The following is a 25,925-nucleotide window of genomic DNA, read 5'->3' on the forward strand; positions in this document are numbered from 1 at the left end:
CGATTTTCTCTACCCTTTTTCTCTTGACCTGCAACTCCATGAAAACAGAGACCTGGCTAGTTTCAATTATTTCTAGCGCCGATGTCCCACCTAGCACAGTACCTAGTATAAAGTTGCATTTTTAATTTTTCTTTTCTGTTAAGCTCAATTCTCACTGATATTATAGGGTCTTCATCCATCATTGCCAGACTTTGTTTTGGTTCTCCCCGGTTCTGGTTGCATCCTGGCTCTCCCACTTCCCCCAGCCACAGCTCTCCCCTGCCTCATCTTGGTCATAGGAAGCAGAAGGCAGCCCTTCGTGCCCACCACAGTCTCATCAGGAGCTTGCAGTCATCTCCCTCCTCTGTGATTTGCTGCCCTCATGTTGCTGACTCCTAGACGGCAGGGACCTTGCCTTCTACTTCTTGGTAGTTGATGGAGCAGCAGGTGCTGCACACAAGTGGTGCTCTGAAATCATCTGTCGATCGATCACTTGCATTTATCTCCCTCTTGGACCCACCACACTCTTTATTGATGAGGAATGTTTTCATGTATTAATTTCTTTTCTCTCGTTATTTTTAATTATATAAGTAATACATGGTCATTGTAGAAAAATTAGGAAATGCAAATAAACTAAAAGAGAAAGGGTTAAGTGATCGGAGATCTCATCTCATAGTTATTATTATGGCGCATTATTAATTTTTGTCTGTGCATATATTAAAATGTGTTTCTCTCTATGAGATTATTTTCATCTTCCTCCCTGCCAACAAAATTTTGAGAACATTATTCCAAAGCAATAGGTATAAATCTATGCCATTATTAATATCTGTAAAGTATTCTCTTATAATGCTGTACGATACTTTATTTAACTAGTCTCTCGGCAGGCATTTATGTAGTTTCTAATTTGCTGGTGTGCTTACTCTCCTTGCATATCTCTCTCTTTGCGTACATGTCATTCGTCTAGTCATTTATTCAGTAGTTTTTTTATCGAGTTCCTTCTCTGTGTCAGGCTCTTTTCCAGGCAGTGGGGATACAACAACAGCAGATTATCTGAGGTAAAGATGCCTTTATTATTATTGTTGTAATTATTAAAGGCTTCTAATATATATTGCCAAACTGCCTCCAGAGAGACTGGATTGGTTTCCATTCCCACCTGCAACTTGTGTGGTCCTGGGCCCCATCCTACCATCGTGCTTAGGGGCCAGCCTCCGAAGCCTCTGCAGGGAGGTGTGCAGCAGTGTGTCCCGCGTCTTGTCCCTGATCTCCCCTCCTTTGGCTATATCCCCAGCCTCTCAGTAGCAGCTCTGGCTCAATGACCTCCCAGCTTCCTGCCTGCTTCTGAGCAGGCCTTGAATTTTGAGATTCCCTGCAGATAATCCCTCCACCTGCCCTGGCCCCATACAGTGCTCCCAATAGATTCAGCCACCACTCTGAGGCCCCATTTGGGGCTCAGATAATGGGAGGGCAAGGAGCAGGCAGGAGTCTGGGGCTCCAGGTTCCACGTTTTATCCTGCCTTATCTCCTCTGCTTAATTTTATCAGTATTCTCAGGAACCAATCAGGGGATCGCCCTTGACTTAATTGCAGGAGACCTAGCCACAGCTGGAATTGAATTTCCCTTGACCTACGCCCTTCCTGGATAGCAGGACATCCCTTGACTCCCAAGGATTAGTGCAGAGTGAGCAGCCATGTGTTTGGGTGTGGCCTTGGAACAGAGGGGTCAGTGGTCCCATGGAATGAACTTTCTGTTCTGAGAGCCCAGGGACGGGGGCCTCGGTCCTGTCTCTGCATGTCCTGTGTGGCTATAGTAGACAAATTTTGGGGTGTCTGCTCAGCTCACTGTCACACTCCTTGACTGTGCATCTGCCTCCCAGTGGGGATGGTCTTTGGTAGCCATCATTATACAATATGACCCTATCCCCTCGGCCACATTGATTGGACCAGGGTGGGCATGAGATCCAAGCTAGGCCAATCAGATTCCTTCTGGGCCCTGGGATTTGAAATGGACTAGGAGTCAACTGTCGGAACCTGAAACAGAGGTGAGGAAACTGGGAAGAAGTGCACAGAGACACAGCGAAAGGTGCCCTGTGGGGAGAAGCAAGAGGCAGATGGGCAGAGTCAACTGGCATGGGCTCTAGGGTGGCTTTCCAGTTCTTGGTGCCAGGCCTAGGGGAGGCCCTGTGCATTCCTGCCTTGGGAAGTCTGCCAGACACCACAGTGTTCTCATAATAAAGCCCCTCTTTTTACTTAAGCTGTTTCTGTAACCTGCAAACAAATGAACACAAATCTCACCTAACACGGTGAACAGAGCCAAACATCAATCTTAACTTATAGGGAAAATCACGGGTTGTACACATGACCTTTAAACTCACTTCCAGCTCTGGGAGCGGAAGGTCGAGTTGGCTGACTAACACCTGGTGTGGGCCACGCCTGCAGAGCACACTGACCTGGGGTTGGTGCTGAAGGTCAGGGCACCAGGACCCAGCGATCCTCCCAGGGAACAAATGCCGGGTTGAGTTAGGGACTTGGGCAGGATCCCTGCACTGTTCTGCCCTGTTTAGGTTTATGGTTCTGCTATGTAGATGTCTTACTCTGGGCATAATGAGTCTCCAGGTTGTCTTTGTGTCAACAGGGATCAGAGAAAGGGAAATTTAGCTTTGCCAGTAAAGCCAAGACCTTGAGGCCACCTGCCATAGCCTTACCTACGTCAGGATCACAGCTGGTCTACAGACTCCTTCTCTGCTAGATTCCTCTGCTTGGGACCACGGCCAAATCAGAACCAGGCCCTGGATCAGCCCAGCCTAGCCTAGCTTGCTCTCCCAGGGCCCAGGGGCTTACGGCAAAAATTCTTCATGTTCTGTTTGCTTTGGTGACTACGAACTTCTAGTCTTGGCTAAATCAAGCATACTGACATTACTTAACAGCCCAGAAATTATTGGAGGTCAGTAGAGAAAGGTAGAGGCCCAAAATGAGGGAGATCTTATTTTGTTCCCTGCCAGTCACACAGAGGAGAGGGAACAGTGTCAAGTGGCCCACAGAGCAGAAGCCTATTGCTAGAGCACTGCTGATACCTAGACCAGCTGTGTTACCATTCAGAGGCCACTTCACTTCTCTGAGCCTCAGTTTCTTCATCCGCAGAATGAGCAGGTTGGATTGGGTGGTTCTTTGCCATGTGTTACATTTTACAATTCCCTGAATATCAGAATGAAAACCCTGAGAACAGCAGCAACATCTTTCAGCAGAGTGGATGCAAGGCTCAGAAAAATTGCCTGATAACGATGTCAGCAATAGAGGAAATGACAGCAACAGATGAATGAGAATTGAGCAAGATGAGAAATTTGTGTATATGTTCTTGTCTTGAAAATTGTTCATTTACTGTGTACGTGTAAGAAATTCAGGGGTTTCTGTATCATGTTGTCCTTGGCAAGAGGCCGAAGGTTAGAGCACCGTGTGGGAGACGCTAAGGGTGGGGGATAAATTCTGCAGAGGGACCTCCTTAGGCCAGGAAGCCTGCCCTGGGAAGCCATCACATAGTGGTTAACACAAGCGTCGGCTGCAGGCAGATCTGTGTCTACTCCTTGTTTTGCCTCCTGTGTGTCTTTGAGCAAGGTCCTTAAACTGTACATGCTGTAGTTCCCTTAACCATAAAATGGGGGTCATGACAGTGCCCCTGGTACTGGGTTGTGGATGAAACAAGACCAAGTGTATAAAGTGGCTTGCACGGAGCCTGAGACATCATTAGCTGCCAATAATGGCAGTAGCTACGATAACTCAGGTTTTTACCTTCTATCTTGAATTATAGTTTCCACGTATATGAAAGGAAGCTCTCAAGATAAGCTGCTTATATGCGATAGTCTAGGCCTTCTAAAATTCATTTCATTTCATAGGAAAAAAAATCCCACAGACTGAACAAACCTGAGAGGATTTTCTCAAAGTGTGGTTGAACCTGGATCACCTGCGTGCTGCTTAGCGCTGGGTCCTGAGCTCTAATTCCAATTAGAAATAAAACTCTGATTCTGAGTCTCTAAGGGCGGATCAGGAATAAGCGAAGTAACCGAATCCACTGATGGAGGCCAAGAGCCAGCCTGGCTTTTAAGCAGCTTGCTGACCTGCCACCCAGGAAACCAGGCTGGTCCTTCTTCAACTTTATGTCTGTAGGAATTTACTAGGGATCTTGTTAGAATGCAGATTCTGATTTAGGTGTGTTAGGCAGAATTCTCCAGAGAAACAGAATCACTAGTAGGATGTGTGTGCATACGCCCGTGTGCACGCACGTATGTGTATAAGAAGGCATTGGCTCCTGATTATAGAGGCTGAGAAGCCCCCACGATCTGCCGTCTACCAGTTGGAAACCCAGGAGAGCTGGTGGTGTGGTTCAAATCCGAGAGCCAGAAAGCTAACGGTGTAGAGTCTAGTCTGAGTGTGAAGGCCTGAGGACCAGGAACCCTGAGGGCAGGAGAAGATCCATGTTTCAGCTCAGTCGGGGGAGAGAGGATTCAACCATCCTCCTCCTTTTCATTCTATTCAGGCCTTCAACAGATTGGGTGAGGCCCACCCACACTGGGGAGGGCCATCTGCTTCACTCAATCCAAATACCAATCTCTTCCAAAAGCACCCTTACAGATTCACCCAGAAATCATATTTAACCAGCTACCTGGGCATCCTGTGGCCCACTCAAGTTGACACCTAAAACTAACCATCATAATAGATCTGGGGTGGGACCAGAAATTTTGTATTTTTAACAAGCTTCCAGGGGACATCCATGCTGCTGGTCAGTGGACCACACTTTTAATAGCAAGATTTTAGAGGCTCTGTAATTGTGCTGGTCATGAGTGCCATTTACTAGACTCTTCTGGGTCTGCTTTCTGGGCACATGGTAGGGTTGTCCTTCCCGGCTCCTCATAGTTGGGTGGGGCCACACGACTAGTTCCGGATAAAGATCCATGTTGGAAGCAGAAGAGCGTCACTTTTAGTGCAGAGTATTTAATTGCTTGTTCAAGATTCTCCAAAGTTCCTTTTCCCTTTACCACAGCAATTGGCCACATTTAAGACAGTGGCTGCTCTAGCAGATGGCCCCTGGGGTGGGGATGACGTAGAGCCCAGCCCTTACATGACCTGTGAGGACATGGATTAAGAACAAGACATACATGTTTGTTGTTTTCAGTCGTTGAGATTAGGGGAGGTGTTTGTTACCGCAGCATAACCCAGCCCACCCTGACTGACACGCTAATCTAACCTCCATTTACAAAGGAAGAAACTAAGCCCGAGAGGATTGACTTGTGTGCTCTGACACCTGGTTAACGAAGTCTCAGAGCTCTGACTCCCAATCTCCTCTTTCTGTCTGTTATTATGCCTCTACTACTTGGGGCTCCTGGAGAACACGGCCAGGCATTTTGCATGTGTCATTTCCCGTCATCCTCACAACGAGTTATCATCCCATTCCTTATGTGAGGAAATGAAGGCCCAAATTGTGTAGCAAGTGTATGGGATCGAACCTATGATCGTCTGATCCAAAGCACATACTCTTCCCATTACACCACCTGCCTGATATCTGCCCAAAAGATATTTTAATAATGGCAAATGATATTTACTCTACTTCATGCAGTATTATCAGTGCTTTATCTTAATATTTATAACAATCTTATGAAGTACATGTCATCATCAAGAACATCCGTGATTATAGATAAGGATATTGAGGCACAGAGAACTTAAGTAACTTGTCCAGGGTCACACAGCTAATAAATGGGAGGACGAGGATTTGAAAGCAAGCAGCTGACTCCAGAGTCCATACTCATACCCACTGCAGTTTATTGCTGTGAACAAAGCTCATGCATATTTCTATCAACTATGATATATATGTACACGTGTTCAGATATGATTTATATATGTAATATAACTATATTGCCAAATATGATTTTTATTTGTTTATTTAGATTGCAAGGTATTTTCCTCCCTACTAGTAAGATTCCACTACACAATTGTTTCAAGTTGATTTCTTACCCTAATTCTTTTACCCTAACCCTTACCCAGGTGTTCTATACATTTGGCATAATGTGATCAGGAATTTTCTTTCAACCTGAAAAAAAAAATCCATTTCTTTGCAAACCCGAACAAAGTTAATTTATTTTTAACAAGCCTGGAAGGACCCAGCTGCGGAGAAGCCCTGGGACTCTGGACCTCCTGCTAACTCTCCCTCTTCTTGTCTTCACACCTCTCAGTCCTTTCTTTTGTTTGAGGTGATGCTTCTGCTGCAGGCTTGACTGCCTCCTGCCCCCTGCCTGCCACTTATGGTCTCTGTGTGGAAGTCTTTCTCAAGCCCTGGACTAAAGCCCCTGGTCCCCTAGGCCCCAAGTCTCCTTGTCACACACTCCCTGTGTTTCCGGGTGCCCTAAGACTATGGGTCCTGGGTCTGTCAGAACATGAAGGTACTGGGATCACTGGCACCTCGACTTCGGACCTAACAGCTGTGAGTGCAGAGGCCAGTGGGCTCATCCCTGTGGGTGCCTAAACTTGGGGAAAGGGTGGGGACTCTTGAGGGTAGTGGATGTTTCTGTTCTCCATACCCTGAGCTGGCTACAAAAGGCTTTCTTTCCTGCACCGAATATTTATTACATGCACTGTTTCTTTGTAAGTCAAACTTTACTCCCTATCTTCACACACACACACACACACACACACACACACACACACACACACACACGGAAGGTATTTAAATGTTGCAAGTGCTTGAAGAAAGAAACAGAAAAGGCATTGCTAAGGCACTCCCTGGCTCTTGCACTGGCAGGTGAGTAAGGCTCTCTTTAGGGAGGAACTGAGGTCTGGGGGACAAACATGGAGTTCTAACCACAGCCCAGTTATTAGTCCACAGGAAACATCCTGTTACTATTATAAAGATGAAGTGCTACTTTTTTTTTTTTCTAAAGAACTTTCTAAAAGTCTTCCTTTCCATTCTGATTCAGTTCAAGTCTCAGGGCAGCCATGCCTGCAACATTAGCTAATCAGACTCCCAAGAAACATTCCATTCCGCTTAGGAGGGCTCTGGAGAATGGTTTGCTCATGGTGGCTTTTAAAATAAACTGAGGGTTGCCAGGCTGAATGGACTCCCTGTGGGGCTGGTGACCTGGTTCCAGGCTAGTGCCCAGCAGGCCTGCCTCCCGGTGGGATGGTGGATGTGCCATTAAACATGTTTCTTGGGGGATGAAGTAGAAAGTCTTGTACCCTTTGTCCTTCCCCATTTTAAAATTGGGAAAACTGAGGCTCAGGAGAGTAATAATAAAAATAATAACAATAGCTAACACATAGAGCACTTTATATTAACTTATGTACAAATATCGAGAGGCGGGGCACCATGGCCTAACAGCACGAAAGACATGGTTTCATCCCGGTTTGCCACTATGAAGCTGTGTGACCTAATTTAAGTAACTAAGACTCTCTGGGACTCAGTTTCCCTGATTATAAAATATTGATGATACCTATTCTATAGGGCTATTGTAAGTAGTAGAAATAATGGGTGTAAAATACCTAGAGTACTGCCTAGTAGGTACCTCATCAATGGTCTTTATTACTGTTAGGAACACAGTGCAGGCTGGTCATGTGAACAGTGTTTTCTAATCTGGCTTGACATCAAGAATTACCCAACGAGCTGGTTAAAAATACAGATTCCTAGACCTCATTCTCCTGAGTCTCTGCATAGGCATGACAACCCGTATTATAACAAGGCACCAGGTGATTCCTATCAGGCACTTTTTGAATACATCCAGGAACCCTCCACTCCAACCTCTTGGTTTGGCTCTTTCGTTGTTTGTGCACCTGACCCCTGTGTTCAGTAAAACTAGCTTTTGTTTGAAGGTGGACATAATTAAAAGGCCAAATATTATTATATATTCTCAAAGGGAAAGTGCCCTGAACTTTGCACAGTAGATTTATCCCAGAAAACTGTTTGCAAATGGAATTCGTTGTGTGTGTGTGTGTGTGTGTGAGAGAGAGAATAGGCATATATTTAATATCTTAGTTTGCAATTCAAAAGAATGCATTCGATTCAACTAAATAAATATTTTGAGTGGCTGTTATGTGCTGGGCATGTAATGATAAGATGCAGGCCCTATCTTCAAGGGGCCTGCATCTTACTTAGAGTCCAATGAGGAAGATGGTCAAATAAACAGGCAATTACAACACTGTGGGTAGATCAGGTTCACAGAGGGAGCTAGGAGAGCCTGCAGGGGGAAGTGCACCCAACTTAGGGTTGGGGCATCTGGGAAGTTCCAGGGGAAGTAACATCTGAGGAAGAGACCTATAAATTAGAATCTAGTCTCACATTTATTCGCAAAGTGAATGATCCTTCCCTAATTTATCCTCGTGGAAAAATAAACTTTCACATCATAGTACCCCTGGCTGCATTTATACCAGCACGCAGTGGTACAACTATTGAGTTCCTGCCAGGGGCAAGGCACCAAGTGAGGGGTGGCAGGGCACCCAGGGGGAGAAAGGCCCAATCCCTGCCCTCAGGGAGTTTATACCACACCTCCTCTGGATTAACTTCTTTTCTCACCTCCGTCATTAATGCAGTGCGATCTGTTCATGCTGAACAGGTAGTTTACTGTTCAGGTCTTAACTCCCTTTACTGAAAGGCCGTTTATTCTCTTTCATCACCATGTGGTGGGGAAACCTGGTTGCAACCAACACTTCAGGGCAGGCATACATTTCATCCAGGAGAAAAGCAAAGTGCAAACTCGAGTTCACAGAGCTGTTTGCAGACCCAGGCCATGAAGCCATGGAGGCGCTGTAGGGTCTGTAGAGTCAGTGAGTGTGGAGGCAGCCTGCAGACCTGGTAGTATCAGCAGGAAGACAAGCTCTCCTTCCCTCTGGGCATCGTGGACATAAATGCCTTTCAAACCACCTGTCTCTGCCCAAGAAGGAGAGGAGGCAGGGAGGACCAGAATTCCTTGTAAATTGTGATGATTTCATCATGTTTAAACAAAAGAAGGCAAGGTGTGGAAGTCAACGGGTAAGGTCCCCTTACCTTCTCTGCTGACCTGGGTGTGTGGTCTGGTAGGAGCCACTCAGACCCTTCAAGTCAAAGTCTGTTCCCATCTCCAAGGTGGGAAACCTGGGGTACAGAGGTGCCTGGATGCAGTGTTGGTCATCTGGCAGTTTGCACCCTGCTGCACAGAGTCCAACCTAAACTCATTATTCTGGCTTTCAAAGTCGCCCCCAAAATAGGACCCCCCCACCCATTCCCTGCTTCTCAGAAGGCCAAGCCTGAAGCATCCACTTCCTATTTTTTTTTTTTTGCCAAATTGCTCCTACTTCCTGAGACATTGCCCCCCTCTATCAGCCTGGTGAAATCCAACCCGTCCTTCAAAGCTCAGCTCAGGTGTCACTTCCCCCCTGGTTGGAATTCATTTCTCTCTCCTTCGCATCCCTTGCTTTGGCCTTTTCTCTCATTATTTTTCCTTGGGCAACTGGCCCTCAGTTCCCTTCCCTGCAAGGGCACAGCAGTAACATCTGCAGTAATCTTTAACCCCTTGGGGTCGTGGACTTCTTTGAAGATGTGATGAAAGCTACCAAAAGAACTGATGTTTATTGAGGCCCACTCTGTGTCAGGCCCGGTGTTTAGGGCTTTTCTACTCACCATCTCGTGTAATCATTGGTCAAGTCTCTCTAGCCAAGTACTAGTACTATCTTTATTTCACAGATGAAGAGGCCCAGAGAGGTGAAATGCCTGTCTCCAGGTCACACAGCTAGTAGTACTAGCAGAGCCAGGTGTACCATATGCTAGAGGTGGAGTGCTAATCACTGGACCCTCTCCAATGCTAGCTCTCTGCTTCCATGGCTTGGGGATGGGGGCAGGGAGAACACGACGACACACACAGCATGTGTTCTACAATTTAGGGGTTCAAGCACCCTAAGCCCACCCACCGTCCAGGTCAACCGGGCCTTCGCTGGGTTGCGGTCTTAACGCAGGCCTGGCTGTGCCCTCGGCAGGGATTTCGGTCAACATCTGGTGACCCAAACCCAGAGCCACAGATCTGAACCGAGGCTGGGGCGTCCCTACCGAGGAGTGCGGGCTCCAGGAGCGAGAGCAGCGTAGCGGGGTTCGGGTCCCGAGTCCCAGGAATGTGGGAGGGCCGGGCGGAGAGGGCGGCAAGGCGGGGGCGCTTCCTCTGCCCGCGGTGGGGGGAGCCGCCAGGGCGCACGCGGGGTTGAGCCACCGCCCCCTCCCCGCCGGGCCGGCCGGGCGGGGGCGGGGGCTGCTGCGGAGGGCGGCGAGGGGCCGCGGGGCTCGGCCGCCGCCGGGCCGGCCGGGCGGGAGGAAGCGATGAATATTCAGAGGGGGAGGGGAGCGGAGGGCGGGAGCGCTCGCCGCGGCTCCCTGCAGCCGGAGCCGCATGACGCGCGGAGGAGGCAGCGGGAGCCACCCGAGCCGCGGGAGACGGGATCCGGGCGCCGCGCACTGGGGGTGGGCGCCGCTTGCTCCGCCCCACGAAGCCCCTGCTCGCCCAGCGACGCGTCGCCCCCGCGGCCGCCGCGCCGGGCCCCGCCGTGTGGCCGCCGCCGCCGCTGCCATGTCCCCGGGGAAGCCCGGGGCGGGCGGAGCGGGGACTCGGCGGACGGGCTGGAGGAGGCGGAGGCGGAGGCGGCGGCCGGAGGCGGCGAGCTGGGCGCCCGGGCTCGGGCGCACGGCGGGGCCCGACTCGCGCGGCCCGGGCACGTTCCAGGGCGCGCAGGGCATGAAGCCGGTGGCGCGGGAGGCGCGGCCACCTCGGCGCTCGCCCGGGCTACGCTGGGCGCTGCCGCCGCTGCTGCTGCTGTGTCGTCTGGGCCAGGTGAGCGGCCGGGGGCCCGGGCGGGGCGGGACTGGCATCCCCGGCACCTGCCCCCGGTGCCTGCCTGTGGGGCGCGGGGGCGGGGAGGGCCCGAGTCCTCATAGCCTCCCTCCTGGAGGGCTCGCGGGAGCCCGGCCGGCCTTGCACGCCGGCGAACGAGCCCCTTCCCCGGCTGCCCGGTACCAGAGGGCGGGCGGCGGGCTCCGGGGTCCCGGGGTGCCCGGCGCCTCCGGCTGGAAGCCCCGCGGGCTCCAGGCCATTTCTGGCCCATTCTTCCCGGAGCCGTTCCAATCTGGCCGGCCCGGCTCGACCGCCGGAGGTGGCCGGAGGGGGCGTGTGTGTCCAGGGTGCCGGGCGCGGAGCGGGGCCGACCCGGCCTGCAGGGCCCGAGGGGCTGGGCCGAAAGGCTGCGGCGGCGGCGGCGGGCGAGCGGGGCAAGGCTGGGGGCGAGGCGCGGGGTCTCCCGGCCCGGGGGTATCATTTCTGGGGAAAGTTCCTACCCCGGGGAGAGGAGCCCGCTTGCCGGCGTCCCTCGAGCGGACGTCTCTTCCCGGGGAAACAGCTCGCTTCCCTGGGGTTTATTTCGTGCTCGGTGGGCGCCGGCTCAACCCCCACGGCCCTGTGTTCTCGCTTCGCTTTTCAGATAATGCTGCGCCTGGCGTTTTGGTGAACGAGCTCTAGCTTTCTGGAAGCGCCGTTTCCCCTTCGTGCTATTCCCACTGGGGGCGGGGAGGCAGGGCAGCTGGGAGACGGTCCCGCTTCGCTGGTAGAGAACTTAAGGGAGAGAAGTGAAAGAGCAGAAACACCCAGCCTCGGCCGCGGGCTCGTCTTCACAGCCATCTAGGAACCCACTCGGGTCTCGAACCCGCAGTGGAAAGGGCCTTGGTGATACCCACTTGTGCATGAAAATCTTGCTTATTTTATACAAAGAGCAGCTCTGAGATGATTTTGGAACCTGGGAAGGGAGTTACTGGCTGGGGATGGAACCTGGTTTCAGTGAAAACTTCCAGGCACCAACACAGGATTGTCTGAGGGCAGAAACATCAGCCTTGGGGCAGCAATGCAGCCCAGCGAGCAGGACTCGAAGGAGCACTGGGTGCTGATGTCCCCTCACAGTGGTCCTCAGCAGGCTTTGAAAAGGCTCTAAGGGCCTGGGAGGCAGTGCGACCTCCTGCAGAGAATACTGGATCAGGTGTCCGAAGAAGCTTCAGGGCCCCGCTTCCGGCCTGGACTTGCTTTTCAGTCTCCTCTATCCTCAGGTGCTAGCATTTGTAGGATGGGTGTATCTCACCTGCCCCATCTCTTGTTTGGGGCTTTCCCTGGCTAACGTCTGAAAGAACTTTGTAAAACAGTAAAGGGTATTCAGAAGGGATGATCATGAGTATGACTGTTTTCCCCCTTTTCCGGTAAGGAAGTTCATGGAGAACAATCTATGAGACTTTAAAAAAAAAAAAAAAAAAAGCTTTGTAATTGAAGATCTCTTGAATCAAATTTATACTAAACAAATACTCGATATCCACTTATTTTTAATTTGGTACATGTATATTTTATTACATTGCATTATTAATTATTTTGCTTCTGTTGTGGTGGTTGCTAGCTATGCTTCGAATCAGTGAAGAATTTCCTGGGTAAATTTATTTCTTGCCCAATCCTTCCTTGTATTTCAATAGCATATTGCCACTCCACACTTATCCCCTGTTAGATATTTCCTTCCTTTCTAATTTGTTCTGTAGAAACACAAGAGGACTCTTTATTTCTTGTTTTTGGATACATTATAAAATTGAAAATCTAAAAGGCTCTCTGAAAAAGCATCTTCAAAATCCACTTTTTGATGTTGGATATTTCAAGGAATCAGTGCATTTTTGAGCTGTACCAGACTTTCAGTGTAGCTGAAACCCTTCGTTTCCTTTAGATGAGGCTACTGAGGCTCAGAGGAGACAGTGATCAGGCAGGCTGAGGTCACCTGACAGGATAGTAGAGATGCTGAGACTGGAACCTGTGTCACCTGCCTTTGCCTTGTATTTTCATGACGTGTGTGTGTGTGTGTGTGTGTGTGTGTGTGTGTGTGTTTTAAAATGGAATCAACTGTAGCAGGTTAAAAAAACGGACGAGTCATGGAAAAGTCACAGCTCTGTTTTGGTATTAATGAGGACTGGCGTGGAAGCTGAAAAGCTGAGGTGCTGTAGGACTCTGTGCTTAGTAGGGCTAGAAAAGCAGGTTTTGAACCTGGCGTCTCATTTCACTTCTCCAAGACAGGAAGGATAGTCAAAGATCATTCCAGCATGAAGACTTTGCTGGTTGCAATGTCCAACTCTACCATTCTTGTAGAATTTTGCACACTAATTCTGGTTTATGTGTATGTTTTAGGCAGTGTGACAAAGTGTTTTTTTTCTCCCTTGCCTCCTTCTCTTGAGAAATGTGGTCATGAGAGAAATCAGCTTCATAGTGGGCTGCTTTAAAATGAGCATAAGCTGGTGACTGACAGCTGTTTTGTTGGTCTTGTAATATTTTGGGTTTGCTTTTCTTCGCTTTCTGGTTTCCTGGGAAATAATAATTGTGTTTATTATCTATTATATCTGATCCTTAAGCCTGCTTACCTGCCTGCTTTATCCAGAGTATAAAAAATATTTTGACTGCTCTTTATATTGCTTGTTACATTCTCATATGGGTGACTTTAAATATTTTTATTTTGCTTCAGAACAACAACGGAAAAACCAAATGGTTATGTTTTGTTTGCAGACAGTTTAAGAAAACAGAGCAAATTGGTTTATGGTTAAACTGTGACTTTGAGCTGACTTCAAGTTTAGCCCCACGATAAAGATAACCGCGAAATATCCAAGCTTTCCTAAGCAGAGAGAATGAATCCTGGCTCCCGAGTGAGCAATTTTGGTCAGCAAAGAGGTTATTTAGCTCCTAAAAGTAATTTTTGCTTCGGGTTGAGGCCTAGGCAGAGTTGCTCAGTGACTGTAGGCCTGGGTTTAGCCAGCACATAATCAGCAATTACTTCTTAGTTCATTCACTGCTCAGCCAAGGGAATTATTTTGAGTGCAGTGTAAGAGGCAATTTTCTGTGCATTTCCCTTCTAACATAGTGCTTCTGGTAATATTGTAATTAATAGGTAACATTATATGTGGCAGGCACTGTGCTAAGGGTTTTAATGCGTTATCTCATTTGATCATTTCAGATATAGTAAGAGGTTGGTGTGGTTCATGTTCCCATTTTATCTGAGAGAAAACTGAGGTCCAGAATTTACCAGATTCAGAGCTAGTATATGGTAGAGCCAGGCTTGATGTCTCCACCACCCCGGTTTACTATCCTGTGCTGCGAGAAGTCATGCATTTTAGACATCTTCAGTGTGTTAATGAGAGATGAGGTGACAGACTTTTGTGGTGAAGGACAGGCTTTTGTGGGGCCTGAACCCTGCCTTAATGGAGACAGACTCGGGTCTGGAATGGAAAGGCCGAGGTTCAGGTCCTCTCCCTGCCACTTAGTAGCTTCATAATCTTGGGCAAGTCGCTTAACTTCTGCGATGCCTCATTTCCTTATCTGGAAAATGGGACTAACACTTCCTGCTTCACTGGGAGGTTGAGAGGATCAAATGAGGTAGAAGAGGAACTGGCCTGTAAAATCTAAGGCACAGTTCTGTAGCTAGTTGTGGCTGCTGCTCTGTTACATGTGGAGAAGAGGGGCTTCACATCATTAGTTCATATAAAAAATATTTATTAAGCATTTTCTGCAGAGTGGTTCCTGGGGGGCATGCAAAATGAACTAAGTCACAAAACAATGTTGATAATTATTTATTTTAGGATGTATTAGTAAAAAAAATTTGCAAGTTGCATATCAAGCCTATGATTTTATAGGTAGAGTGAGGCTATATGTGTAATGTCATAGTAAGTTTATTTAAATTGAATATAAAGTTAATCTAAAGAAAAATATTAAGTAAATAATTATGTAAAGATGATATGGTTATGGCAAACTCGTACGGGTGACAAAAAGCTTTAGTTTGGGAAATACAGGCACTGAGTGGAGGCCATGGTGATGAGCACAAAAGGCAGCCTGCCTTCGTGAGTCTTACAGATAGTCCGGTCATCCCAGCTAACCCATCACAGTGGTGATGTGAGCTGTGTGTGTGATGCCCTTGTTGCCCCTGCAAAGAAAGGGCTGGCACTGGATATGCCCGAGAAGGAGTGGTGATGAGAATGGGAGAGCCAGCCAGACTCTAAGTGGAGATCCCTGGGTAGGGCGGCTTCCTCAGACCAGGTACACCCACAGCAATTTTGTCCCCACCTCGTATGACCGGCTTTGCATTGGCTTTTCTGGTGACCCCTCACAGGACAGGAGCTGTAGGAAATTTATTATTACTTCCTTATTAGTGAAGCTGCAGCCCTCCCATTGTCTCAGAATTTCCATGGCATGTAAATGCCTGGGTGAGGGGTAGTGGCAGTGAGACGGCAGATGGGGGTTGTGGAGGGGGGGTACATTTGAAAGCAAAGTAGTGTCAGCTCCCACAGAAGATCTAATTTTAAACATGCAAATAATTTTCAGTTCCACTTTTCCTTCTTCCTGTTAGAGGGAAGCTCTGTTGCCATTTCTGAGGCTTGAGCAGACAATGTCATTTTTATGCCACCAACTAGCTCCTTCTCTAGGGCACGAATGGGGTGGCATTTTTCTGGGTGCCTGCCTAGGCTCCAGCCCGCTTGTTATTTCATGGCTTTGAATTAAACAAGTGCATGAAAATGAAAATTTAGCACCAGTATGGAATCTGTAGTGCAGTGGTCTTTACTCTTTCTGGGAAGGGGGAGGTATGACACCCCTACAGAGTGTGTAAAGGGGAAGAAGCCTCTCCTTCAGAGAGATATACATATTTACAATTTTGTATCCAATTTCAAGGGTTTCACAGAGGCTTTAAAATAGTTGGGTGAAGTCCAGGTTAAAAACCCTCCAATCTAAAACTATATAAAGTTAGAAAAGTATCTGTCCTCTTCAAAGATAACCCTGTCAGGATCCTTGCTTTCCTTCTAGGAAAAAATGTTTTTGTCATGTAGACAAGTATCTGTGTTCCTCTTTCTAAAAAGTTACATTAAAGAAAATATTATATATACATAGTACTCTACTTAGCCTTTTAATTTACTTAGTTGTCTTGGAGATTATTTCATATCTGTACCAGTAGTTTAGGCCATTCTTTTAAATGACTGGCTAATACTGTGACGTGCAAATGTACCATAATTTATTTGACACTCTTCTGTCAACGGATACTTCAGCTGTTTTTAGTCTCTTCCTCTCTCCCCTTACAAATCATGCTTCAGAGAATGTCTTTGTGCACATTTTGTATAACCTTCATAAGGATACCCATGGTGTAAATTTATGATTTTAGGATTACTGGATTAGAGAGTACATACATTTAAAAATTCTGATACTGTTTTGAAGTTGTCCTCTAGAAACATCGTCCCAGTTTGTACCTGTCCCCATAGGTTTGGACAGTGTCTGTTTCTCCATACCATCAGCTGAATTGAGGACTGTTAAAATTTTCGATATGTGCTAGTTTGAAAGGTGAAAAATTATATCCCGTTACTTTTATTTATATCTTTAATTTTCAGTTAGTTGAGCATTTTCCCCTTACTTTCGGGCCATTTGCATTTCTTCCTTCCTTTTTTTGGGGGGGGAGGTTAACTCCCTGTTCACTAAAAGAAAAAAAAAATTCTTTTGTTATCCATTTACACTAGCTCTTTGGAATTAAGAAAGTGTTTTGGCTCCTGTTTGTGTTCAAATATATATATATATATATATATATATATATATATATATATATATATATATATATATATAATTTCCAGCTATTTTAGATGCAGCTCTTGTTCCTTAGGAACTCAGAGATTTAAGTAAGGTCCCTGGTTGGTGAAGAGAGTATAGAACTTGGAGCCAGGTTGCTGGTTGGGATCCTGCCTCCACCATCCAACTAGCTGTGTTTTCTTGGGTAGGTGTCTTAACCTTTCTGATCCTTGTTGTTCATATCTCTACAATGCTAATGGTAGTTGTTCCTCTCACACAGAGTAGTTAGATAAGCAGGATTACATTATGTTAAAGTTCTTTGTAAATGGATGTAGGACTGTAAGAACAATGTACAAAATATTCCATTTACTCAAGAGTTAGATTTTTAAAGTTAGAGCGAGAGGCCATAATTATGAGTTGTCAAAACTGTGACACAAAATCTTTAAAAAAAAATCTACATATATTTTTTATTGAAATTATTGGGGTGACATTGGTTAAAAAAATAGATTTCAAATGTACAGTTCAATAATATGTCATATGTTTGGTATTGTATGTCACCACCCCAAGTTAAAGTTCCTTCTGCCACCAAATATATAAAATCTTTTAAATTGGATTTAAGAGATTAAATCCACAATGGACTGTATACCTATAGACTTGTATATGTACATATTACAATGTTAAATGTGGAGCAGCATAGGCTTCTTGATAGCGCAGTTTATTTTTCTCTTTGACAGAGGAATTTCATTGAATTAAAATAGGTTAGATGATCATGAGATGTGACTGAAGAGTGGCTAGTGTGGTTCTAGCCCTGAAGGGAGTACAGGGATACTGACCATGTCCCCTAAAAACACCAAGACAAAACAAAACAAAAAATACGGTCCTTCTTGCATTGGCTTGAGCATTTTTCTTTTCTTGTGACCTGGCCAGCTTGGCTGTGGCCGCCTTCTGTCTCTGGGTACATTTTCTGTCGGACCAAGAGGAGTACTTTATGCCAATGACCGAAAGTTGAACGACATAATCCTTGACTGTAATTGCAGGAGATGGGAGGCCTTAGGAGTCTGTGATGACTGTGCCACCTGTTTCCATGGCAGCAAGGTGATCCTGCATTTCCTGCTCCTGGCTGAGGGCTCACCTCATTTTCACGTCCTTGTGTCCTGGGAGTTCTTTCCCTATGAGAATAGACCTGTTCCAGAGAACTGGAGGTAGAGACCTGTGGGGTGGCTGTGGGGATGGAAAGAGATCGATGCCCAGTGCTTAGTGCACTGGCTTTGGAGGCAGACAGACCTGACTCCTGTGCGACCTTGGGCCAGCTCTTCTCATGCTTGGAGCTTCATTTGTTCTCATCTGGAAAGTGGGGACAGTAAGAATTCCTACCTCATATGGTCGTTGAGTATTAAATTGATCTGTATAACAAGATCTTATCATGAAATAAACCTAAAAATGTTGGCGGTTGTTTTATCATCTTATTTTGCTGAGATATTGGCATAGTCTACTACTTCAAAAAATTTTAAAAAATATTGTTACTTGATAGTTTACAAGGCCCTTCGACCCATATGAGCTCATTACATCCTCACAGCATCCCTGTGAGTATGTCAATATTTCCATTGAAGTTGTGGCTCACACTGGCTCTACATGACTTGTTCAGTTCAGGTGTCATCTATCTTTCACACAATAATAATGTACTTTCATAGTGTAGCCCAGTTTGGAACATTACTCAAATTTAGAATTAGCTTACCAGAGACAAATAAGGCAGTCAGGTCCCCTAGTTTGGTTCATACGTAATCATTAGGTTGAACCATATGAAATTACTGTTTCTGGTACTTTGACTATTGTATATAGTTCCACTTAATATGTTCCAGAAAACGTGCTTTAAAAATAAAATTCAGAAAACCAAATCATAGACTTGCATGCTGTAAAGCAGTGTATTTAAGACTGTGGGTCATAAGATCAATTTAATGAGTTATGACTAGCATTAAAAAAGTGATAAAATAGAAAAGAGCAGGGTTTACTGCAAGTAGGAAGGGTAAGTATTGTGTCATGAAACTTGTTTCCATGGTATATATGTGTGTGTGTGTGAACCGAATTCCATATAAATGAGTTTATCATGGGTTCAGTCAAACTGGAAGCCACCGTTTATAGGGAATGAAGTGGTGAAGGTGTGGGGCTGGGAGCGTAGATGGGCTCTGTTTCAGAGACAGCGGGGAACCAGTATGAAGTCCCAGTTATGCCTCATCGGTTCCCCCATATATAACTGAAAACCATCTTGCAGCCACTGGTGCAGGAAGGACCAACTTCTGGAGAGGTCCCTTCGGAAGGGAGTGGGTGGACTGGAAGCTGAGGAGGCCTGCCCTGGCGTAGCTGCCCTTCTGGAAACTTCAGGGGGACTGCCCCAGTAGAACAGCTATTGGCCATGCTCTGTGGTGTTTGGTAAATGGGTTTGGTGGAGGGCTGAAATTTACTGCCTCCTGCGTTGTAAACTTTGAAAATTCAGGACCACCCGCGGGGAGCTGAGTGAGTTCTGAGGGGTCATCACCCATTTGGTGAGTAGTGGGACTCAGGCTCACATCCCAGACAATTTAACTCCGGGTGGTGCTGCCCTCACTGCAGTCACGCTGATCTGCACAGGGCTCAAGCTGATCCTGCCTGGGGGCTGTTAGCCCAGTTGGCTGGAGGTTGGTTTGATTTCCTTTTGAGTCAGTTCAGGCTTTTTTTTTTTTTTTTAATATAAAAATTTGAAAACTAAATACATTAAAAAAAAAAAAACCAAACCCTCAAAATTACCTGTAATCTCCATTCCCCCACAGTTAACCCTGGTATCGTTTTAATGGATGATTTTTTTCTCTCTCTTTTTTTAATGCATGTTCTATCTGTACTAAAATAGCATTAACTCCTACTCATACTTTGTAACATTTATCACCTTTTAAAAAAATAATTGTGGTACATGCTTCCCTGGGGACACCCCTGGGGGCCACAACATAGACCTGAGGCTTCTCAGAGTGTCACTGTAACTCAGTGGAAAGTCCTTTTGAAATGTTTTTTTTTTTTTTTAAACAAACAAATAAACGTGGCTGTATTACAGATTAGATTACAAATCTGCATCCAGAATTTTTTCAGCAAATACAAGGGGCAACAAAGAAATCTCTGCCTCCCAGGCCCTCAGGGAGGTGAGTTCTTTCCTGGGCTTTTCTCACGGGCAGTTTTGGAAGTAGGAACAGTAAGTTGCAAGCATTTTTTCTTGCCAGTGAATATTCTCTTCCATAACTTTTAGTTCTTGCATCCCTTTGCATTATGTGGAGGCACCTTCACTTATCTCGTTCATCCTGTGATTAGGCTTCTAGTTAGTTTCTGAAAGTTTTTGCCTTGATGAACTCTATTCAGGTAACTTTGCAATTAAGTCTCTGAAGTATCTCTGATAATTGTCTTAGGATAAATGGAGAGGATAAATATAACAATAGCAGCTACTGTAGGTTGGGTATTTATCATGAAGTGTCGTCAGCATTTAGTACCTATTAACTCCTGTCATCCTATGAGGTAAGTACAGAGAAGGAAACCTAGAGAGTTATAACCTGGTCCATGGCCACAGACATTGCCAGAACCTCACCCAGCTAGCTAGTTGTGGGCTTCCTTGCCCCAAGGGGGAGCTGTACAGGATCATCCACATGGGCCAGTGCCTGTGTGAGTCTCTGGGAAGGACAGCTGGGCTTGGGGGCCATTCTCACAGGTAGGAAGGTCATCTTCCTGTTGGATGGGGGACACCTTGACACTTGTCGCTCAGAGCCATGATGTGGAGGGAGTAAATGCTTCCCAAAGCCACAGAAGAGTTATCTTTGCCTTAGAACCTGGAGCCATAAGTGGTAAAGGCTGCCTGGAACTTTGGGGCTTTGGCTCCGATCAAATGAATGACATAATGGCGTCTTGTTGGGGTCCTGGCCTTCTTGTTGTAAATGAATTTGGATTTCACAGAATTTGAAATTGGGCACAATGACATGACTTCAGAGTGTCTCGTAAGAGAAGCAGCATGGGAAAAGTCATGGAATGGACTCTGGTGTCAATAGAAGCTTGGGTCTAAATCATTGCTCTTCTTTGGCCACATGGCCCTGTGTCTGCCCAGGTACTTAAGCTCTGGGAACCTGTTATGCCATCTAGAAAATGGGTAGTAATTGCCAGGCCACAGTTCTTAGGGTTAAGTGAGGGAAGGTGTGTGAGGCACCCGGTCCAGACTGGGGTGCTTAGTAGATAGGCCCGTAAATGTTTGCTCCCGCCTGAGCCTCTTTATTAACACAGCCCTTGACCTTGAGGCTGCAGTCGCCATGTGCTTAAGCTCCGAGGAGACCTGCTCTGAGGGTGTTCAGGTGGCTTCTGCCAGCCTTGATGCCCAGTGTGTTGTCGTCTAAAGGGATCACTGAATCTTGTGTGGAGAGAAGTCGTAGAGGATGTAGGGGTGGGAGCTCTTATTTAAGGTGACGTGTTGACATATCTGAAGATGTTTTATATTTACTTTGAATCATAACTATCTCCAAATGAGAATAATGCTAATAATTAAGCTAGAGTAAGAGATCCCAAGAGTGATCACATAGCCAAAAACCAGCCATTTCTGGAGGATAAATAGTCCTGTTTGGTTTTTGTTCCTGCCGGTGAGGCCATCCCAATCCATCACATCCGTACGTCAGGCAGGAATTATTTCAAGAGCACTAAGCACATCTAGATCTAGTGCAATCCAGCCTCTCTCGTCTCTCTTATGTCACTGTTCTGACCCCGTTACATAGAGCTTGGCCTCATCACCAAATGGCCCATTTTCTGACCTCATGCCTCACGCCGTTGCTCAAGCTCATCTGATCCTGAAAACCACTCTACACGATACCACCTTTCTCCTCTGATCCTGCAGGCTCGTTATAGTTTACACCCGATGTGAAAATATTTTCATTGCTCAGACCTGAGCTTCTCTAAAATCAAGAATAATAATCTCCATTGTATCTGGCTACTGGGAGTCTCTCCCTGTGACAGTGGACATCAGACAGCATAAAGTCACCTTCGTTGGCCGTCTCACTCTGGGCTTGTTCATGGGACTGAGAGACAGAGGTTAAAAAGCTCGGGCTCTGGAGCCAGACGCCTGTGAAGGAATTCCTTGTGTCACCTTGACCGTGTTGCTTAACTTCTCTGTGCCTCAGTCTTCTCATCTATAAACTATGGTGATAATATGACTTAACTCTAAGGTTGTTATAGGAAGTATAAAATCAGGTATGTATCACAAAGAATTATTTGGCGCATGTTGAATATCAATACACATTAAAAAAGAAAAGCAACGACGTGTCGGGCCTGGGGTGAGACACAGACTCTCAGGCTGTCCCTCACCACGTAGCTGGGTTTCTTCTGGGAGGTGCACACGTGGTGCTTAGCCTTTGCTGTCCATCAGAATCTGGCACTTAGGCTTTGCAGCTGTCAGGCAGTGTGGTCGGTGTGAGTGGGCGCTTCTCTTCCTTTAGACCAGGCTGTCTCAACCTCAGGACCACTGACATTTGGGGCCTGAGAATTCATTGTTTCGGTGGCTTCCCTGTGCACCAGAGGGTGTTCAGCAGCCTCCCTGGCCTCTGCGCCTTCCAAATGTCAGAAGCACCTTCCAAACCCCCATTCGTGACAATTAAACATGTCTCCAGATATTGCCATAGGTCCCGGGAGGGGAAAGCATCCTGGTTGAGAACCATTGCTTTAGGCAATGCCTGTTTCGAAGTTGTGGTGTAGGTAGGTGCATGTGCCCTGGCGGCCTTAGTAGTGGGACTGGCTGTCCTTCCATTCCCCTGTGACTGTGTTGGTAACTGACTTCCTCCTAGTGTGACAATAGGTCTAAACTAACAAGCGCATTTATGGGTCTCGAAATAGGATTCACGTCCAACTTCCTGCTTGTTTAGAGAGCACTTTTTAGGGATGCTTTGGCTGAATGAGCACTGTGCTGGGAGTGTTGATACCTGGTGTGGTTCCTCTGTCACATTTCTCCCAGTGTTCTCTGCCTGGGTTTGCGCCTCCATAGAGTGGGACTAATTGGCAGTTTCCCCTCCCTGCCCCGCCCTGCTGTGCCCTGCCCTGCCCTGCCCGGGTGGGATAGGAAGCCAGCGTTAATGTGTTATGTGTGGTGCTAAGCCCTGCTGCCGGGGATGTGAAGCTGAGGGAAAGGCTCAGCGTTCATTAGGAGCCTGGAGGCCAAATGTGCCAAGTTCCACACAAGGGATAGACCCAGTCAAAGGGAGATCCCATTACAAAGAGATTCACTGCCAAGTTCCCCCTCCCACCAGCTCCCTGGAGCAGTTTTCAGCTTAGAGAGTTTGCGGGCCCCAGGGCAGAAACCTAGAGCTGATGCCTTCAGAGTCAGATTGGGGAGACAGGCAGGCATGAGGCCAGAGAGAAAACCCAGGAAGCCCCCTGAAGGGGTGATGCTGCCAGCCAAGGGCTGGGGCCCCGGCTTCCTGAAAGCTCTCTGTTCACACAGCTTTTCAGGAATACGACCCTCTGTGAAGCCAGAAGAGGGCTCCCAGCTCAGTGTGGGTCAGACCTGGTCAGGACGTACTGTTGTCTGGTCTTTTGCCCAGATTCCAGCCAGTTGTTCCGAGATGCCCACTGTACTGTGTCAGACTGTGTGCTGGACTCTCATTCCATCCTTACGATTATGTCCAGCTTAGAGATGAGGCACAGAGGTGAAGGGACTTGCCCAGAGTCAGGGATGGGGCTGTTCCGTAGCCGTCGTGTGATCCACAGCAACTTAATAGCTTCCGAAGCCTGCATTTTCTCGTGTGTCAAACATGTCAGAGGGTCATGATCAGGAGTCCACGAGGAAATGTATGGGAAGCCCCAGCGTGGCGGCTGGCATACAGAAAGTGCTCCCTAAATGCCAGCTGCTGTCAGTGTTTCACTTATCAGTGATAGCACGGTTCTCTTGCTTTGAGCTTTTCCAGGAATAGGACTGGTTTGTTCTGATCTAATCATATGGTTTATCTCAGGCCCTGTTCAGCAAATGTTTAGGGGTACAGCTGCCTGGGGCGGGGGAAGATGTCACCTGGAGAGGACAGAGTCTGAGATTCAGGATATAAAACAAAATCTGCCCTCAGGGATGGAATGTGTGATCTCACTGTCTGATAGGCCTCAAACTAGCTGAGCTCATTGCCATGTACTTGGTAGTAAATCATTGCCAGTAAGAAGATAAAAGGGATCATCACCTCAAAGAATGTCAGAGTGAGAAGGGACTTAGGGACATTAGGCTAGGGAAGACAAATGGGTTCGTTTGTGTTCATCTTCAGGTGCTCGGGCCCTTGTGGCTGCTGGGGCCCTGCATAGAAAGGATTCTCAGACCACAGGGATGGCGTACTCAGCGGGACAGAGTGCTGGGATCAATGAGTGATGGAGGGGGTGGCACACGTGCTGTTTATCTGCTCTCGTTGGTTCCAGCTGATGAAACTGAGGCCTACGACCTTGCTCACTGGAGGCTCACCCAGCAAGTCATAGAACCACAAACATCTCCTTTGCAAAGGGATGTTTTAAGAGTGTGTCTGATTCTTTAGTTTCATTCCCGAGAAAGTGGTTTTCGCTCGACTGTCTTCAGCGAGGAGGAACTCGCTAACTCAGAAGGCAGCATGTTCTGGCTTTGGGCCTCTCCCAGTGCGTTCGTGCACCATCGAGGGGGAGAAAGCCTTAGAGCCCCTAGAGGTGGGCTCTTCTCAACCGTGGCTGCCCTTGGGAAGCTTTTAGAAAATACTGATTGGAGACCCCCACTCCTGACCAGTGGCACACACCAGCCCCGGCACTGCTGTTTCTGTGGTAATTTTCCCAAACTCCTCATGTGAGGTTAATGTGTAGCCAGAGTTGAGAACCACTGAGACCAAATCCTTTTTTGGAAACAGGCCCAGAAAGGGCCTGATTGTCCAGGGTTATGTGGCATTAGTGGCACGAAGAGAAGGAAAACCCTTTGTGAAGTATCAGCTGTACAGCGGGCTCTTTTGCCTTCATGCCGAGTCTCTTCTGGTCCCACGGAGCTGTTATTCCAATGGCTGCAGACCCTTTGTGCTTTTATATTGCACTTAGGTAAACTCACAACATGACCTACAAGACCCTGAACCTCACATCGGATCACCAGACCCCTCCTGTCGACTCCATCCAGTCCAGCTGCCCCTTTTACAGAAGGGCGGACCCTGGCACCACCCCGCTTTCCCCTGGGGGCTCTTTCTGCGTGTTCTCTCCCATTTCCTCCTGGCTCCTCCTCAGGTCTTAATTTGTCCTTGCCCACACTCTTATCCCATTATCCTGTTCATTTCCTCTGTTCTCATCACCACCTGAAACCGATTAGTTTACTGTTTGTTTCCCCACCCGCAGGAGGTAGGGACCCTGTCTGTCTGCTTCCCTGCTCCATCCCTCATGCCTTGGCCATGTTTGTTGAATGGCTGAGTTGAAAGAACCACCACGACACAGAGCTGGTATTATCCCCAAGTTACAGGCGACTGGAATTCTGGTTTACTGCCTCTCAGTCCCTTGTTATTTTCAAGTATCTCATAATATTTTAACTTTATGCCATGACAGCCCTAAATGTATAAGTGTGTTTTGAGGTGGGGGCGGGGGTGCCACGGTCATCCTTGGGGATGGGGCTTAGCTGGCTCTAGTGAAAAGAGCACAGATTTTGAAGTCCTTCGGACTTGAGTTGGAATCTTAGCACTGGTCTTACTAGCTGTGTGATCTTGGGACATCACTGACTGTCTCTGAGGGCCCAGGTTTTCTTGCCTGGAAGATGGAATCACAGTGCTAACAGCTGTTACTGACCGAATGCTCTCTGTGTGCCAGGCACCACGCGAAGTGCTCTGCGTGTTTCAGCCGAGTGGATCCTCATGCCCGCCTAATGAGGCGCTTCTCTTCTTGGCCTCATTTTACGGCAGAGGAAGACGAGATACAGAGAGCTCAAGCAACCAGCCTGAGAGGTCACATGGCCGATCAAGCGAGGAAACAGGGTTCAAGCTTCCAGCAGCTTGGTTCTAGAGTCGGGGTGTTAGGAATTCATGCAATCATGCCCACATGGCCCCAGAACAGGTGATGGTGAAGAGATAGATACTCAGTACAAGTTGGTTCTAACCCTCCTTCACCCTTGACCTTTACTCACAGTGACATTTAAGTTTTCTTACTGTTTTGTTCTCAAGTTGGTGACAAAAGTACTGATTTCCTGTCTGCTGGAGGCTCTGACTTCCAGATAGCTTCCCAGGACCTGACCTCAGGGAGAGCACCTTGCAGGCCCCAGGCGTGTGCTCTGTGTTGGGAATGCAGATGAAGGAGTGCAATTTCCCACTTAAAAAAACCAAACTACTGCCTCACATATCTATTAAAT

At 47.3% G+C, this 25,925-nt stretch overlaps 1 protein-coding gene across 1 annotated transcript in view; it reads left to right on the plus strand.

The window, feature by feature from the left end:
• The first annotated feature begins 10,351 nt into the window (after nucleotides 1-10,351).
• Nucleotides 10,352-25,925, plus strand: part of PTPRJ (protein tyrosine phosphatase receptor type J) — a 140,406-nt gene continuing 124,832 nt past the window's right edge. The window contains exon 1 of the mRNA XM_039869356.1: nucleotides 10,352-10,804. Within this exon, the coding sequence (XP_039725290.1) occupies nucleotides 10,367-10,804 (438 nt within the window). The 5' untranslated portion in view covers nucleotides 10,352-10,366. The remainder of the gene's footprint in view (nucleotides 10,805-25,925) is intronic.

The sequence above is a fragment of the Pteropus medius genome, unplaced genomic scaffold (genome assembly GCF_902729225.1).
Source record: "Pteropus medius unplaced genomic scaffold, Ma_sr-lr_union100, whole genome shotgun sequence".
In the NCBI taxonomy this organism is placed as follows: Eukaryota; Metazoa; Chordata; class Mammalia; order Chiroptera; family Pteropodidae; genus Pteropus; species Pteropus medius.